Consider the following 17,293-nt stretch of genomic DNA (forward strand, 5'->3'; position numbering starts at 1 on the left):
AAGTATAATAAATACTTCTTATCAGTTTAGACAGCATATACATATGAATACAAACTACACGCATGTCCTAATGTAATAAATTAATGCAGGCCTACAGTGTTAGGTGCAGATCTCACTTTAGATTTTCCACTTCAGTTTTCTGATGAAACTTCTTCAGTCCTATCCTACTTACTGTCAATAAGATAATAAAGTTAGAATGAAGAAAAATGTATCAGATTTAACATATAACCATAATACGGAATATGGTGCAATAGGTTCAAGAGATAATCCAACAATACAGAGCTGGTATGACTTTTGCCTAAGGATAGTAATATTTTATTGTTTCACTATTATGCACATGTCTAAAAGGAATTATAGTTACTTTTCTTTTAGATTTTCTTTTATCCCCTCATCTGGTCTTGCCACAAACAGCATATCATGAAAGTGATCAGTTCCTGTTAGTTGAGGTAGAGCAGTTCCTCAGAAATACAAACCACCTTATCCAAAACGATCGCACTTCTGAAAGAAAATCTCTCAAAAACGGATTCAACACAAATGTGAACATTATAACATTAATAAATATTGAATTAACTGCAAAACTGTTAGGCTAGTATGTTAACTTCAAGTGGATGGTTGTAACGTAAACTGTCAATCTAATGCAATTCAGTTAACTGCCCACGGGGTGTCGCCCTTGTGCTGTTACTGTGGAGAACAAACACGTAGACAGTAATTGTAAATATTTTTTCCTTTTTTTTGTTCAATAAATTGTATTTGTAATATCTCCTGTGTGAATATTTCTTAATGTAAAAAGCAAATTTTCTTAGAGCAAATCTGCACTGATCATTCATGCAGTCTACCACAAAATTGTTGGCTACCTGAAGAAATGTGCTTCCTTTATCTATGCAGAAGACTGTAGCTTTAGGCAAATAAATTTAAAAAAAAGACGCAGTTCTTCCTGCGTGCCTTTATTAAAAGGCGCCACTTCTCTGAAATCTGTAGCTAAAGGACATTTTAGTCATAAATACATATACATGGGTAAATATCTCTGCTATTTAAAGAACTCAGTGCAAATATTCTGGTTATGTTTGTATTCACTGATTTCTGCCTCTACCTTGTGGTAGCATGCTGCGATTGCATCATGAATACGGTGTGATTGTTAACTTTAAAATTGAACATTTTCGCTATACACAAAATAGTAATAACAATAGTAGTAATTGCTTGAATTTTTTATTTTAAAAAATGTATAAGGACAGTGTGGATGAAACCCAGCCGGCAGTACTTACGTTTGGTTCATTTTTAACAGTTTGGTTAAGAGGCGTTTTGTAGTCTTTGGGCGTCCAATTACGTGCGAGTTCCTGAGATTTGACCAATGCTGTGGGGGTTTGTTGAAAGACAGCCAATAAGTACCTTGTCCGATTGACCGCTTTCAGGAAGTAGTACAAGTCTTGTTCTTCTCTTCTAAAGCACCTCCTAGTTAGCTAGCTTCCCTTCACGCCACCGCAGACTGACCTACGCTCCCAAGATGGCCGGTGTACGAGCTGTTGGTGTTCTCTCCAGACTCACATTAAGGAGATATAACGTTTTTACAGGTAGACTATACACTTGTTTCATGCAGACATTTTAAGCAAAGTCGGAAGAGAGAATGGCAGCGAGAGTCCAAATGTATTTAAGTGTCGTAAATGTATTAAATGTATAATTAGCTTGCGACTAGCTCTTATCGCCAATGAATGCCCTGCATAAACGTGTGGTAGTGCAGGTTAAATAACGCTAATTTTGAGTCAGTAAACGTATATCTCAATTAAAGTTTAACCAGAATTTCAAAGTGCGCGACACTCCTAAACTTTTATCTGTGCAGCGAGAACACTTTTAAGCGCTAGCTAGCCTACTGCTACGGAATCCCATAAGTTAAAGTGGGAGTGGATCAAAGCTGTAAATCGATTTGCTTCACTTTTAAGCCTTACATTGTATTGATTAAGACAGTTCAGACTGAGATTTAAAGGCTTGTGTACAGTATTCTCAATTGTGATGACCGCGGTTTCTGTCCTACTGGTGAGGGGAGAATGTAGGTGAAAGGTCGCTGTGCACTGAGGTCACGGAAATGTTGTGTGAACGTCTCATATACATCAGATGTATTTAATGCACGAGGACATTCGGTTTAAGTTCCTTTTAAATATGACATTGACTCTTAAATCTGTACGCAAAAGATATTGTTTAAAATATTTCAAAATGTTTTAAAAACTGGTTATTCCATCTCGGATCATGACATTTTTTTCTGTTAGATCATTTCTTATTTGTCTTTTATGCCCCAAGATTTGAACATACATAATGCTTGTTGTGAAAGTTTAGCTTCACGCACGTATGTGTATATGTAGAAAGAGAGATTTTTGTTATAGAAGGCCTGCCCATCCAGTTTCAGGCTTTTTTTCCCGCACATTGAAATCTGACGCCATTGAACATTAATATCTCAAAAACTATTAAAGGTAAAACCCTGAAATTCTTTCTTACTATAACATTGAAACAGAAGCTGTAACATGGGACAGATATATCTGCATTTTTAGTTCAAATATGAAAAAATAAATTTAAGCAGTCTTAGAAAGTGTTACATTTGAGCTCACACTAATATAAACCTTTATATAAAAAAGACAACGTGACTGTTTCTAAATAATATACACTTGTATTTCACGATTATGCAAAACAAAACTCCTATAATACTTTTGAACGTGAAATGAATAATCAACTTACTTAACTTTGGTGCAGGATTGAGCTAATATGACAAGTTATACAATAACAATTAACAATTAACAAATTTCCCACGTGTGGGACTAATAAAGGTTATCTTATCTTATCTTAAAAAAGAAATATCTGTAGCTATTCCGGAAAAACAAAACTTGTGATTTTTCCAGATTTTACTCTAATTATAACTAAGAAAATGATTTTGTGAAATACATGCATATTTCATATCCTTTTCAATACATCCTATACCAACCATTTTGACATTTGCTACCCTGAAGGATTGTGTTAATTCAGGTTAAGTTTAACATATACCAAGAGATTTCAAGGGCTCAGAAAGTATAATGTAAATATTTTTCTACATAAAAAAATAAATGTATATTCGAGTAATTAACAGTAATAAAAGGGGGATTAGTAGCTTCTTTCGGGTAAGTAGTATTCCAAGGCCAAGACCCCTGGCTCTGATTGAACTTTATGGTAATATTTATATTCATGTACAAATACTACCTGAGAATTAACTTTGTGGGGAAAAAATGTTGGAAAAGGATTGGACCATTTTTCAAAAAAGTGCATCTTAAATGGATTTCCTATATAAAGCTAAAATTGAACAGCAATTAGTGTATTTATCCTAACTTTAGATCATAAAATTTTCAGGCAGATGGGACATGGATCAGCAGAAGTCATACAGAGATTTGTGATGGAAAAACCCAATAGTAAACTAACTTGGCACATAAACTAATAATGCACTGTCTTTTCCCTTGGTTTTTACAGGCCCATCTTATCGCTCCTTCTCAGTATCTCCTGCCATGCTAGGTAATTTCAGAACAATCATACTGTCAATCATCTGTATAAAAATATGTCAGACACTCGCTGAACCTAATTACACTCTCTTCTTTCTGTATTTGCAGCCCGAACACATGTGAACTATGAAGTCAAGGGAGACGTCGCTGTTGTACGGATTAATGACCCAAACTCAAAGGTGTGAGCTCAGTAACAGACAGTTAGTTTATTTTACAGTCTTGCATCGTGCAGGTTAAATGTAACTATAATTATGTTTCCCTCTAGGTCAACACACTGTCTATTCAAATGCAAAAAGAGATGACAGAGGTCATGAATGAAGTGTGGGAAAACAATGCCATTAACAGTGCTGTTCTTATCTCATCAAAGCCGGGATGTTTCATTGCAGGAGCTGATATCAAGTAAGCACAAACTCCTTAAGGGTGGTAGTGCAGACACAAAGCGTGACCCTAAAATGAGTGACGTCTCTGAATAATGAGTCCAAGTGGCTTGTCATTTTATTTAAAATATTCTACATCTGATTCAGTATGATCCAGGGCTGCAAAACCCCAGAAGAGGTTACCAAACTTTCTCAGGAAGGACAGAAAATGTTTGAGCAGATTGAAAAATCTCCAAAGCCCATTGTCGCTGCCATCAATGGTTCTTGCTTAGGAGGCGGCTTAGAGGTAAATAAGTGTTATTTTTAGCAGCTTGCTGTGTTTAACAGGGATCGATGATGATAATGTGTTCTCTAACCTGCTCTTTGTGTTGCATTTCAGTTTGCTATTGCCTGCCAGTACAGAGTTGCAACAAAGAGCAACAAAACAGTTCTCGGGACTCCAGAGGTGATGCTGGGTCTTCTACCTGGAGCTGGTGGTACGCAAAGACTCCCCAAAATGGTTAGTACTGGAATTTATTCCCCAAATTGTCTTTGATTTTGTTGAACTTTATTCACTTAAAAAAGTGGCATTCACGGAGATACTTGTGAAATGGTAGCAACGATGTTCTATATTGGCAAAGCTCTAATACAGAGCAGTCAGGTAATGCTCGTAATTGGTTTAAGCTGTTGGAGACTTTGCAGACTGATTATCACTCCAGTTCATCATGTGCTGTTTTCTAGTGTGGACCACATTATAACCTCTATAAAAATTAAAAAAATATATTAGTGTATTTTTCTTTCTCCACACATTAAATAGTGATGATTATTCAGTGCATTATTGATCTGCTTTCTTTACCTGTAGGTTGGCCTCCCCTCTGCTTTTGACATGATGCTGACAGGACGAAATATCCGAGCAGATAAAGCCAAAAAGATGAGGCTTGTTGACCAACTTGTAGATCCTCTAGGTAAAACTCTAATGCTACCCAAGTAAAATTAAAAAATGGTGAACATGTGGGTAATTTGAAGTATTATAATTTGCTGTAATCTGTGCAGTTTGGTAAGTACCGTATTTTTACGACCATAAGGCGCACTTAAAAGTCTTAGATTTTCTTCAAAAAGTACGGCGCGCCCTATAGCGCAGTGCGCCCTGTGTGTTGTAAGGAGGACGTAGTAGAGAACACCATGAGAAGGCTAAAGGGTGAAGTGTGGGCATTGATCGTATATACCGGACAATCGCACATACCTGTATAAAAGGACAGGTATGTGCATTATGTGGAACATCGTTGTTTTAACAACCCTGAAAATGGCAAAGAGACACGCTTATGAAGCACAGTTTAAACTGAAGGCCATCAGCTATGCGGAGGAACATGGAAATCGAGCAGCGGCGAGAGAATTTAAGATTAACGAATCGATGGTTTGCAAATGGAAGAAGCTAGAAAACAAGCTCCGGCAGGTCAAGAAAACGCAGCAGAGTTTCCGCGGACATAAGGCGAGGTGGCCCGAGTTGGAGGAAAGACTCGAGCGGTGGATCATCAAGCAAAGAACGAGCGGGAGAAGCATTTCGACAGTCACCATTCGGCTAAAAGCAGTTTCACTAGCTGAAGAGATGAACATTGAACATTTCCAAGGAGGTCCGTCTTGGTGCTTTCGTTTCATGAAACGGTGCCATTTTTCCATCCGGACCAGGACTACGGTAGCGCAGCAACTTCCAGCGGATTATAAGGAAAAGCTGGCCATCTTCCGCTCCTACTGCAGCAAACACATCGGCGACAAAAACATCCAGCCCAGCCACATCACAAACATGGACGAGGTCCCGCTCACTTTTGACATCCCGGTGAGTCACACTGTGGAGAAGAAGGGGACCAGCACGGTAGCGATACGCACAACGGGGTATGAAAAGTCTTCTTTTACTGTTGTGCTTGGCTGCCATGCTAATGGACAGAAACTGCCGCCTATGGTGATTTTTAAGCGAAAGACTTTGCCTAAAGAGAAGTTTCCAGCAGGAATCATCATTAAGGCAAATGAAAAGGGCTGGATGGATGAGGAAATGATGAAAGAGTGGCTGAGGGAGGTTTATGTAAGGAGACCAGGTGGTTTTTTCCACGCATCACCATCGCTCTTAATCGGTGACTCTATGCGTGCCCATCTCACAGCCGATGTGAAAAAACTAGTGAAACAAATAAACTGTGAGCTTGCTGTCATTCCGGGAGGCCTGACAAAGGAACTCCAACCGCTGGACATCGGTGTGAACCGCCCGTTCAAAGTAAGGCTGCGAGCGGCGTGGGAGCGATGGATGACCGGTGGAGACCACAGTTTCACCAAGAGTGGAAGGCAGCGCCGGGCGAGTTACGCCACAATTTGCCAATGGATTGTAGATGCTTGGGCTAACATGTCTGCTGGCACTGTTGTTCGAGCTTTCGCAAAAGCCGGCATCATTTCCGAGGAGCCGCACGGCACGGAAAGTGACTCTGACAGTGAAGAAAGTGAACTTGGCATGTTTGATGGAGATTTAGCGCAGCTGTTCAATTCAGATACAGAGGATGAGGACTTCGATGGGTTTGATTGATGATAAAAATGTGAGTACCAAACTTTGTTTTGCTCCTGCTTTATTTTTAAATACGCACACTTGTATGCTTGTGTGTTGTTGATGATGACGATTACTGGTAATAAAAATGTGAGTACCAAACTCAGTTTTGCTCCTGCTTTATTTTTAAATACGCACACTTGTATGCTTGTGTGTTGTTGATGATGACGATTACCGGTAATAAAAATGTGAGTAAGGTACCGAACTCAGGTTTGCTCCCGCTTTATTTTTAAATACGCATACGGTACTTGTATGCGCCCTATAATCCAGTGCGCCTTATGTGTGTGTTAAATACAGTAATGGCACACATAACTGAGACTGCGCCTTTTAGTACAGTGCGTCTTATGGTCGTGAAAATACGGTATTTGAGTGTACGTTGTTCAGTCTGAGGATGAGATTATTTCTGTTTGTATTAAAGGACCAGGACTGAAGAGTCCAGAGGAAAGAACAATAGAATACCTTGAGGAAGTTGCCATTGAGTGTGCCAAAGGGATTGCCAACAAAAAGATTTCTCTTCGCAAAGAAAAGGGTACAATGCAGAGTAAGTTGTATTGGATTTGTTTATCATTTGATTCTGTAGTCACTCTTGCTTGTTTTATCGTAATAACATTTCTGTTCTTATCTCCATAGAGATTCAAGACTATGTTATGAGCTTCCCCTTTGTCCGGAATCAGATTTACAAAACGGTCCAAGGCAAAGTTATGAAGCAAAGCAAAGGACTTTATCCAGCACCCCTGAAAATCATCGAAGTAAGTAAAAGCGCCTTCTAATGAATATGTTTTAGGAAATACAGTGAAAGATATGAATAGTACAGAGAAGTCAAAGTCATGGCATCGCTTTTGGGTAAACCTTTCTCATGCAATCTGCACCTTTGGCTTCTATGACGAGATTTTTTAAGAAAATAATATAACATTTTTATTATATATTTTTTCCTCCTCTTAGTGTGTGAAAACTGGAGTTGAACAAGGACCTGTTGCTGGATACTTAGCGGAGTCTCAGGTGAGGTTGTTTTCCTAAATTATTGGCACCCTAAATATTTACATTAATAAAATGTGTTTATAAACGGCATCAATATCCATGTTCATCACAGAATTTTGGTCAGTTGGCTAAAACTTCAGAATCGGCAGCCCTGATTGGTCTGTACCATGGTCAGGTTGCATGCAAGAAGAATCGCTTTGGAACCCCTGAAAGAGAAGTGAAGTAAGTGTAATGCAGATGGGAAGGGAGTTAGCATATTTGCATCCAGCAATTTAAAAACAAAACAACTTAAAGAATTTTAACACAACTGGTAATTTGCCAGAAGTCAAAACAGAACTATAAACAAGCCAAAAGCTTTCAAAAAAGTACAACCCACATGAACATTCCCAAGCAAGTCTTCCTCTTTTAATAATTAAAGTTGCTAATGTCCTGCCCTTGATATTTTTTTAATGAGTTTTAGTCCTGCGTGAATTCTTGCTGCTGATTTTATTTTATTTTTTTATTTTTATTTTTTTTAAATAATATGACATATTGACCCTCATGACAGTAAGTTAACATCTAGGTTGTCTTTCTTTACCACTAGCACTCTTGCCATCTTGGGAGCAGGTCTTATGGGAGCAGGTATTGCTCAAGTGAGCGTGGACAAAGGTGTGCATACAATCCTGAAAGACACCACAGTGGAAGGACTGGCAAGAGGCGAACAGCAGGTTTACAAAGGGTGAGCTCATTTCTATATCACCCAGCACCGAACCCACCTCCTGATGGGAAATGCAGTGACACAGCCATGATAAAATAACGGTCAGGTCACCTCTGGTAATGTTATAGCTTTTTTTGCTGACTCGTATGACTTCTTTCTTTTAAAACAAGGCTCAATGATAAGACTAAAAAGAAGAGCATTACATCGTTTGAGAGAGACTCTATACTGTCTAACCTGACTGGCCAGTTGGAGTACAAGGGTTTTGAAAAGGCCGACATGGTTATTGAAGCTGTGTTTGAAGACATAAACATCAAGCATAAAGTTATAAAGGAGGTGGAAGCTGTGAGTATAATTTTTTTTTTTTAAACCATGTGATTTATACTTGGTTTGTAAGCATTTGTAGCACTAACTGTAACTTTGAGCTGTGATCTTGCTTTTGTCCTCAGGTGATCCCCCCTCACTGCATATTTGCCAGCAACACATCTGCTCTGCCCATAAAGGACATCGCAGCTGCCAGCAAAAGACCAGAAAAGGTCTGTACTTGAGTTTAACTTCCTAAGATCCACCTTTCAAATAATGCTATATATAAAAATCCATAAAAATGGTGCTGATGTTGACCTAACCTGAAATCAGAAAGTTTTGATTTGTTTTATTTCTCCATTCTTAGGTGATTGGAATGCACTACTTCTCTCCAGTGGACAAGATGCAGCTCCTTGAGATTATAACCACTGATAAGACATCAAAGGACACCACTGCCTCCGCTGTGGCAGTTGGCCTGAAGCAAGGAAAAGTCATCATAGTTGTTGGGGTGAGATTTGGCGCCATGTGTGTTCTTTCCCCTCTTAGTTTAAACTAAAACTAACAATGGTTTAGCTTAAAATGTAACATGTTTTTGCAGGATGGACCCGGATTCTACACAACAAGATGCCTGGCTCCCATGTTGGCTGAGGCAGTGCGATTACTTCAGGTTAGTGTTGTTCCAGTAACAAATTCCAGCTCGGAGTTCAGTGCTGACTGCTGTAAATGATGTAACAGCATCAATATTTAATAGAGAATATGTTAATTTATCTTTCCGCATTTACAGGAAGGTGTTGACCCCAAGAAACTGGATGCACTCACCACAGGTTTTGGGTTCCCCGTGGGTTTGGCCACACTGGCTGATGAAGTTGGCATTGACGTTGCAGCCCATGTGGCAGAGGACCTTGGGAAAGCTTTTGGCTCCCGCTTTGGTGGTGGAAATGTGGAGGTTTTGAAGACTATGGTGGACCTTGGATTCAAGGGTATGTACTTCACTTCTTACTGAAATATGGTGAGTGACTTAAGGGCTTAAGTTTTAATTTTACTTGATTCTCAATTGTGTTAATGTTTTCTTTATTATTCTCAAGGCCGCAAATCAGGAAAGGGTTGCTACGTCTACCAGCCAGGAACTAAAGTCAGAGATGTGAACCCGGATATTGGAGACATTCTTGAGAAATATAAGTTGACACCAAACCCCTCTGTGTAAGTTGACAGTTATAGAGGTAGTAGTAGTAGTAGTAGTAAAAGGACATTCAGTTCAGACTTTTCTTATTAAAAAAAAAAAAGGGGGGGGGGGAGAGAGAGAAAGTGCTATCATTGCAGGTCTAAATCTAAAAGTTCATGCAGTGTTCTACTTGCTTCTTGAGGTTGGGATGTTTAACCACTCGTGTTTCTCACAGTTCATCAGACTCTGAAGTGCAGTACAGACTTGTCTCTCGATTTGTCAACGAAGCTGTGATGTGTTTGCAAGAAGGTATTTTGAACAACCCCTTGGAAGGAGACATCGGAGCAGTGTTTGGTCTTGGATTCCCCCCCTGCCTTGGAGGTCAGATTTGATTGCAAAGACATTTCACAACTGAATACTCATCTTGCAGTTACTCCTGTTTAATGTATGTAATACTAATATTTCTCATACATCTTGCTGCTTCCAGGACCTTTCCGTTTCGTGGACAGCTTTGGTGCTGACAAACTGGTGAACAAGATGAGGCAATACGAGGCCGTCTACGGGAATCACTTTGCACCATGCCAGCTTCTACTGGACCATGCAAAAGATTCCAGCAAGAAATTTCACAAGTGACCGAATCACCATGCTGTGCCAGTAGCTAATAGTAAAAACTCCAGCCTGCCATTTGAATGTGCCTAACATTTATATCGGTATAGGGTGGGGAAACGCACTGAGTCTAAACCTTGACCTAACCTTAAGTAATGCTGTTTAATGTAATAGTCCTACAGTAAATTCTGCCTTCATGAAATTTGTAATGTTCTGTTTTTTAATGTGTTTTAAAGTGGTGTAGATCTAATTTTGTGATTATTTGACAGGATGCAATCTGAGGTGTGTTGAATTCTTTCCCACGGTGTGTGTGCACAAAAGCATCCCAAATTATCATAAAACGCAATCAATACCTCTTTAAAACTGTCAGAAAAACTGGAACATTTCCATCTTCATGGAGATCAGACTGCATTGGTTTTTGTTAGGTCTATCGAATAAACTGGCAACGGATGATCTAAAATTGAAGTTGTTTTTTTATCATTAACAAAAAAAATTGCATAGGTGTGTTAGGGGCTAATTATTTACACATTGCATATGTAAAAACACTGTAGATGTAAAATAAACGGCTCCAAATGGTAACAATGAAATTCCTCTATAATGAATGTCTACAAGTATGTTTTAGCGAATGCCTTTTAATTCTTTTTTCTACGTGGAAGGTTTTCTGGTTTGGTCTGGACAATGTGATGTGAAATAAAAGCTTGAATGAAATAAACCTGCGTTGTCTTTTGCAAGGTGCGTTCACGTCCTGCTCAGATGGGAAACGAGCCGCATCTGTGGGCCACAAGGTTTGCTGAAATCTAATTCGTTGCGCAAGTCACATGTCTTATTTCCATTGTCCGCAGAGCAGGGTGTGTACCGGGGACGTGTGGGCTGGGTCTGGATGGATGGATATTCTGTGGGGGGTTTTTTTCCCCTCTTCATCAGCCTCCTCTACAAGCTTGTGACATCGCCTCTTTTCTGAGAGATGCTCGGGGCGGAGGAGACGCTGCGGTCATCGGTGGGTGATGAAAGCGGCTCACATGAGGCGTGTCTGACTTGTTTGCCTTTCTTCACTAAATAAAATGGGAGTTGCTGCACCTGTACGGAGAAGAGAAATTATGTGGACTCAGCGCGAGATAATTGCTTTTTTAACGTGGTGAGGTGATGTTAGCCTTTTTTTAAGATAAAATGTCCAAAACCAAACATTGTGAGGCGGTCAGGGTAGTGGTCCGCTGCCGGCCGTTCAGCAGGAGAGAAGAGATAGCGGGGTCTGAAAACATTTTAGAGATTGATGACAAACTGGGGCAGATCACCATCAGGAACCCGAAGGCACCACCCGATGAGCCAATGAAAGTATTCACGTTTGATTCTGTTTACGGATGGAATTCAAAGCAAAGCGACATTTATGACGATGCGGTGAGACCTTTGGTGGAGTCCGTCCTCCAAGGCTTCAACGGGACTATATTTGCTTACGGACAAACTGGGACAGGTAAAACCCACACCATGCAAGGGGTTTCAAACGACCCAGAGAGGAGAGGTGTCATACCTAATTCATTTCAGCACATTTTCACACAAATATCCAGAACCCAGAATCAGAAATACCTGGTGAGGTCATCCTATCTCGAGATCTACCAGGAGGAAATCCGAGACCTGCTGTGCAAAGATAACAACAGGAAACTGGAACTTAAAGAAAGCCCAGACTTTGGCGTGTATGTTAAAGACCTGTCTTCAGTGGTGACCAAGAATGCCACAGAGATTGAACATGTGATGAACATAGGCAACCAGTCCAGGTCTGTGGGATTCACCAACATGAATGAACGCAGCTCTAGGTCTCATGCAATTTTTGTCATCACTGTGGAGTGCAGCGAAGTAGGGCCAGACGGTGAGGACCACATCCGAGTTGGGAAGCTGAACATGGTTGACCTGGCTGGCAGCGAGCGCCAGAGCAAGACAGGCGCCAAGGGGAAGCGTCTGAAGGAAGCTGCCAAAATCAACCTGTCCCTTTCTGCGCTGGGGAATGTCATTTCAGCTCTGGTGGATGGGAAGAGCACCCATGTCCCGTACAGAGACTCCAAACTGACCCGCTTGCTCCAGGACTCCCTGGGTGGCAATGCAAAGACTGTCATGATAGCAACAGTGGGGCCTTCGCACAAGAATTTTGATGAATCCCAGGCCACGCTGAGATACGCCAGCAGAGCCAAGAAAATAAAGAACAAACCACGGATTAATGAGGACCCCAAAGATGCCCTGCTGAGGGAGTTTCAGGAGGAGATCGCACGCTTGAAAGCTCAGCTAGAGGAGCGGGGAATGCTCGCGAAAGAGAGAAGAAGGAGGAGGAATAGCAAAAGATTGAGTAAAAGTTTGGCTGGCATGGAGGAGGACGTCCTTAGAGAGAGGGATGCTGATGTGTGGAAGACTGTGGAAGAGGAACCAGATGGGAACTTGAAAGATGCAGGTGACATCCCAATAGTCCTGGCTTGCCAGGGAAGCAGTGAAAAGCTAAAGCACCTGAATGAAAACAGAAGAAGCGTGGAGGACATGCAGTGGGATCAAGATTCTGTGGAGAAGATCATAGAGAAATATAAGGTATTGTAAGTGTGAAACCAGTGAATTAATCAGTAAAATTTCAGATTAACGAGACACTGGTGGAACAAAAGAAATCTGCATAAATAATTAATTGCATCTTTGTTCACAGGCCATGGAGAGCAAACTGTTAGTTGGGGGAAAGACTATAATCGATCACACCAATGAACAACAAAAAATGCTTGAGCAGAAGAGACAAGAAATTGCAGAACAGGTTATTAATTGTGTCTAAAATCAAATCAATAATAAAGAAACTTTTTTGTTGCTTTTATTCAGCTTGGAATGTTTAATTTGCAGATAAGACAAGAGCGAGAGATCCAACAGCAGATGATGCTGCAGGATGAGGAGACCGTGGAAATGAAAGAAACATACTCCTCCCTGCAGCAGGAGATCGAACTTAAGACAAAGAAGCTGAAAAGAGTAAGATGACTCACCCACTAATGCGTCCCAATGGCATTATTGGAAAATCAATTAACTATTAGTCTTATTTACTATAAACAATCCTTTTTACACAGACAATGTCAGTAAAATACTTAGATTAGCCATTGTTATTGTGAGCTTAAATTTGAGGTTTTAATGACTTTTCTTGTGCGGGGGTATTTTACATTTGCATAAACCATCACTGTTTTCATGCAAACATTTTGCTACTCCAGGTTTCGTGATGCAGACCTCTGTTCTGTCCTTTCTGTACAGTTGTGTACCAAACTACAGGTACTGAAGAGAGAGATGAAAGAAATCATTGACGAACACATCACAACAAGACAGGAACTTGAACAGACGCAGAATGAGCTCACCCGAGAGCTCAAGTACAAGTAAGTAGTACATAAAACATACATGATGGAATTTTTCTTTTTAGAAAGAAAGAAGAAAGAAATCCACCCAATTTTGGCTATAATGCATTTTTATTTGATAAACTAATAAACTTTTTCATGAGTTGGGGTCTTTAGCGTTGTTCTTTCTTAGTCATCAGGAATGCAAATTATTCATGCATGCTTGTAACCAAGATAATATTTTTTGTTGTTCATTGGTGCAACTTGTTTTAGACCTCACCTGGAGATATACAATCTAAGCTTTTAAATTTTACGCCATCATTGAGGTGTCTTCCTGTTATACTGTATCACTATAATATCATTAATATATATCAAGTTAAACAGATGTCTCACCTTCATTCAAAACAACAATTATCTAAAGGTACTCTAAGACTATCCTAATGAAACACACATATGGCCAAGTTTTTGTTTCCATTTTACACCATTTTATACAGGAATTTAATTTGTATTATTTTGGCTGATTTCAATTTGCACCCGCTTGTCTTCTGTATTACAGATATCTCTTGATTGAGAATTTTATACCTCCCGAGGAAAAGAACAAAATTATAAATAGGCTGTACTTTGACAGCGAGGAGGACCAGTGGAGACTCCGACCAGTTATTCCATCAGAGAGGTCAGTAAATTAAATATCTGTATCTGTAAATGGTACATTAAAGAAAGAACATTCTCATAAAGAAATTGTGAGCACGCAAGAAATCCATCACTGAAACAGAAAAACACCAGCCGCTGTGTACCTGGAATGTGTAAGGTTTTAAATAAGGGATACACACGTGCTTTTTCTACTGTAGCTATTAGAGTTCTTTTGATCTGCATGCTTTACACTTAAATGCACCTGCACATTTCTTTTCTATGGGCTCTCAATCAACCCCCTGGAAAATATAGGAATTAAGTAACAGAAGCACATAACCAGAAAAGTGGCTCTGGCCAAAAGATATTTTAGCACTTCATATACTGACTATATTGATAGAATTTGTGTCTAAATTATAACATCTAACAGCATATCTGGTATTTTTCAGCCACAATAATTTTAGCTACCACTGGGAGTCACTAAAGTAAAAAAAAAAAATCCTTCACATGAAAATGGCTCTGGTCTTAAGGATTACAGATAATGATATATTATGAATTCTCATGAATCTGGTGTATTTTTATTTCCTAACCTGGGACATTTGCCATGTTGAGAAATATTGCTACAAGCTAATTAGCTGGCTATCTATGGGGAACATGGGTCTCAAAAAGGTTTACATCTCAGGTGACATCCACCCTAAGTGTATTTAACTGCAGAAATTCATCCTTTCCTATGTTTTTTTTTTTTTTTTTCCAGTACACCCACTCAGGTCAGGAGAAGGCCTCTCTCAGCTTTGGGTTACAAGAGGCCAGTCAGCCAATATGCACAGATGGCTGTTGCCACAGCTACCGGGGCCCCATCTCGATACCAGGTCAGTGTTTGGAAATTCACAAGGCCAGTTGGCAGAAACAGCAGCGAAACAGGGAAGTTGTGATCTAATTTCCATTTTCATGTTCACAACCACCAACCTTTGCTGAAGGATGCGGAGACCATTGTAGCCATGGAAACTATTCACAGATTTAACTTTCGCATCTTTAGCCAGTGAGCCATTATTGTAAGAAAGCATACAGTTTACATTTCAGAAGAATCACTCATCACTCTATGGCTGTTTAATGTTTCATGTTTTATCAGTGTTAAGATACTGTTAATAAGACATTAAAGAGCAGAAGCTTTACAACAGAAGCCTTTACTGGAAAGGGAGAAAACTATTTGCATAAAATGATGGAAGGTTTTTGGTGTGCAACAGTTGCAGACCATTTTTGAATCGCAAAGAATTTGGCTGGGTCCAAACTTTTAACTCTGCATCTAGGCATCACTTCAGCTAATTCATGTCACTGGATTGGATCTATGTCTGTGGCGTTGGTGTTTTATGGAGTCTTTTTAATGCAGTTGTCTGGTAAATATTATAGCTGTCTGATTAAGTGTACTAACAGACTGTTAGAAATATCTGATTACCTGATAGCCATCTTGTTTAAATATAGACAGGTATTTTACAGCAGTGGTCTTTAACACCGGGTTCTCAGTTCAAATACACTCACGGCAGGGAAGACCAGTCAGCACCATGGAAGAGTCTAACACTGATTTCAGGCTGTGCAGCACAACCAAGGAGTAATAACCACCATAGGGATCATATTGATATCCTTATATCCAGCAAAACGAATATTTTTATAAGGATTGCATCAGTGTCAGTGTAACCCAACATTAGACTGAGCTGGGATATCTTGGTCTCTTGTGACTGTTCAGATTAAATCTAATGTGCTTCTCCATGGAAACTGGCTTAGAGTGGAGGCTGGATTTTTTTGTGCAAGTAAATGTGTTTTTTAACTACATTTTTATTGTTGTATATCCTTACAGGCTGAGAACATCATGCTTTTGGAGTTAGACATGTCTCCCCCAACCATGTTCATGTTAAATCTTGATGGTACTCACCTGGAGAGAGCCTTTACACCGAGGCTAATACACGATCCCCTGGCAAATGTTTTCTTTAGAGAAAGGACTGCATCACCAATGGTCAGGAAATCTAAGTCCTGGTAAGAGAACAGCAAGTAGATAATTTCTTTATTTATGGCTCTAACTGAATTTTGCAGCAAAATTTTAGAAGAATAATTTTGTAATTTTGTCTTCAGTTTTCCTCTTTAATAAATTGGATTTCCTGAAAACATGTCCATGCACTTTACCATACATTGCACCATTCTGCTTTAAATACAATTCACATATTTTGTTTTGTTTTTTTATATCTCACCTATTAAATCTTGTGCATCATTCTGTGATATTAAAGATTAAAATATAGTCAGTGGTTTTTGCAATGGTTTGCAGGTATCAGGCACCACAAGCAGCATCTGTCACATCATCTTCTTCGTCCACCACTCTGACATCAGAACTTCAGAACTTCTCTCCGTCTCAGCGACAAAGACCTTCCTCAGCTGCCTATCTTCCACTGGGAAGTCCAACTCAGACAAGCCCCTGATTTATGTCGATTATACCTGCACTGTAGGGCCGGCCTTAATTAATGGTGGCACCAGTAATGTCTGGGAGAGATGGGGGGGGTGGCTATATGTCTTGACTTTAGATTGCTTTAAGTTCTCTTATGCAAAACGGTGAAGTAAGCATGTGTTCAGCTTAACCCAGAAGTTAACCTTTATTGATTTTTTTCAAATGCCTGACTCTTAAAAGTGATAGTTTGCTGTTTGGCTTAATAAGATTTGGCTTTTTTCTTTGTTGCCTAAGCCATGCAATTTTCTTGGCTTACACTGCCCTATCAAAATAGCACAGACGAGGCTTCCAGGCTTTTTTCAGCTAATAGGGGTGTATTTTAGTCCAGTTTGTATTTACTGAATCTGTCCCCCACCCCCAATAAGAACACTTAAATACTTATTTTTTTTCTGTTTAGCCATATATCAGTCTTTGCCAAAACACTGAAGGGTAATGGAGGTGGGGGGAGTGTCTGCAAGACCACTTTGGTTTAGCCTGTATGCTTGATGAATTGTTGCTTCAGTTTGTAGCCAGTGTAATTGTAAGCCAAAAATGTGAAGAAAGCTTGCAGTGCTCTCTATATCAGCTGCCTTATTTTTTCATAGTTGTGAAATTGTGCAAAGTCCATTTGCTTACACATGAAAATAAAGAGACTTAAACAGTCTTAAACTC

At 39.6% G+C, this 17,293-nt stretch overlaps 2 protein-coding genes across 2 annotated transcripts; both read left to right on the forward strand.

Annotated features, from left to right (window-relative positions):
- The first annotated feature begins 1,418 nt into the window (after positions 1–1,418).
- On the forward strand, positions 1,419–10,657 carry hadhab (hydroxyacyl-CoA dehydrogenase trifunctional multienzyme complex subunit alpha b). Its single transcript, XM_026152799.1, has 20 exons — positions 1,419–1,568; positions 3,481–3,522; positions 3,618–3,688; positions 3,775–3,908; positions 4,034–4,172; positions 4,266–4,385; positions 4,728–4,830; positions 6,868–6,990; positions 7,080–7,198; positions 7,392–7,448; positions 7,540–7,649; positions 8,011–8,145; positions 8,295–8,466; positions 8,571–8,657; positions 8,792–8,932; positions 9,023–9,091; positions 9,209–9,404; positions 9,510–9,624; positions 9,822–9,967; positions 10,074–10,657. Exons 1-20 carry the CDS (start codon positions 1,502–1,504, stop codon positions 10,217–10,219), a joined length of 2,292 nt encoding a protein of 763 aa, XP_026008584.1. The 5' UTR covers positions 1,419–1,501; the 3' UTR covers positions 10,220–10,657.
- Positions 10,658–10,965: 308 nt separating this feature from the next.
- On the forward strand, positions 10,966–17,284 carry LOC113012531 (kinesin-like protein KIF3B). Its single transcript, XM_026152798.1, has 8 exons — positions 10,966–12,757; positions 12,867–12,968; positions 13,052–13,174; positions 13,448–13,566; positions 14,081–14,197; positions 14,906–15,020; positions 16,004–16,179; positions 16,466–17,284. Exons 1-8 carry the CDS (start codon positions 11,360–11,362, stop codon positions 16,614–16,616), a joined length of 2,301 nt encoding a protein of 766 aa, XP_026008583.1. The 5' UTR covers positions 10,966–11,359; the 3' UTR covers positions 16,617–17,284.
- Positions 17,285–17,293: the final 9 nt, after the last annotated feature.

Source organism: Astatotilapia calliptera, chromosome 19, assembly GCF_900246225.1.
Source record: "Astatotilapia calliptera chromosome 19, fAstCal1.2, whole genome shotgun sequence".
In the NCBI taxonomy this organism is placed as follows: domain Eukaryota; kingdom Metazoa; phylum Chordata; class Actinopteri; order Cichliformes; family Cichlidae; genus Astatotilapia; species Astatotilapia calliptera.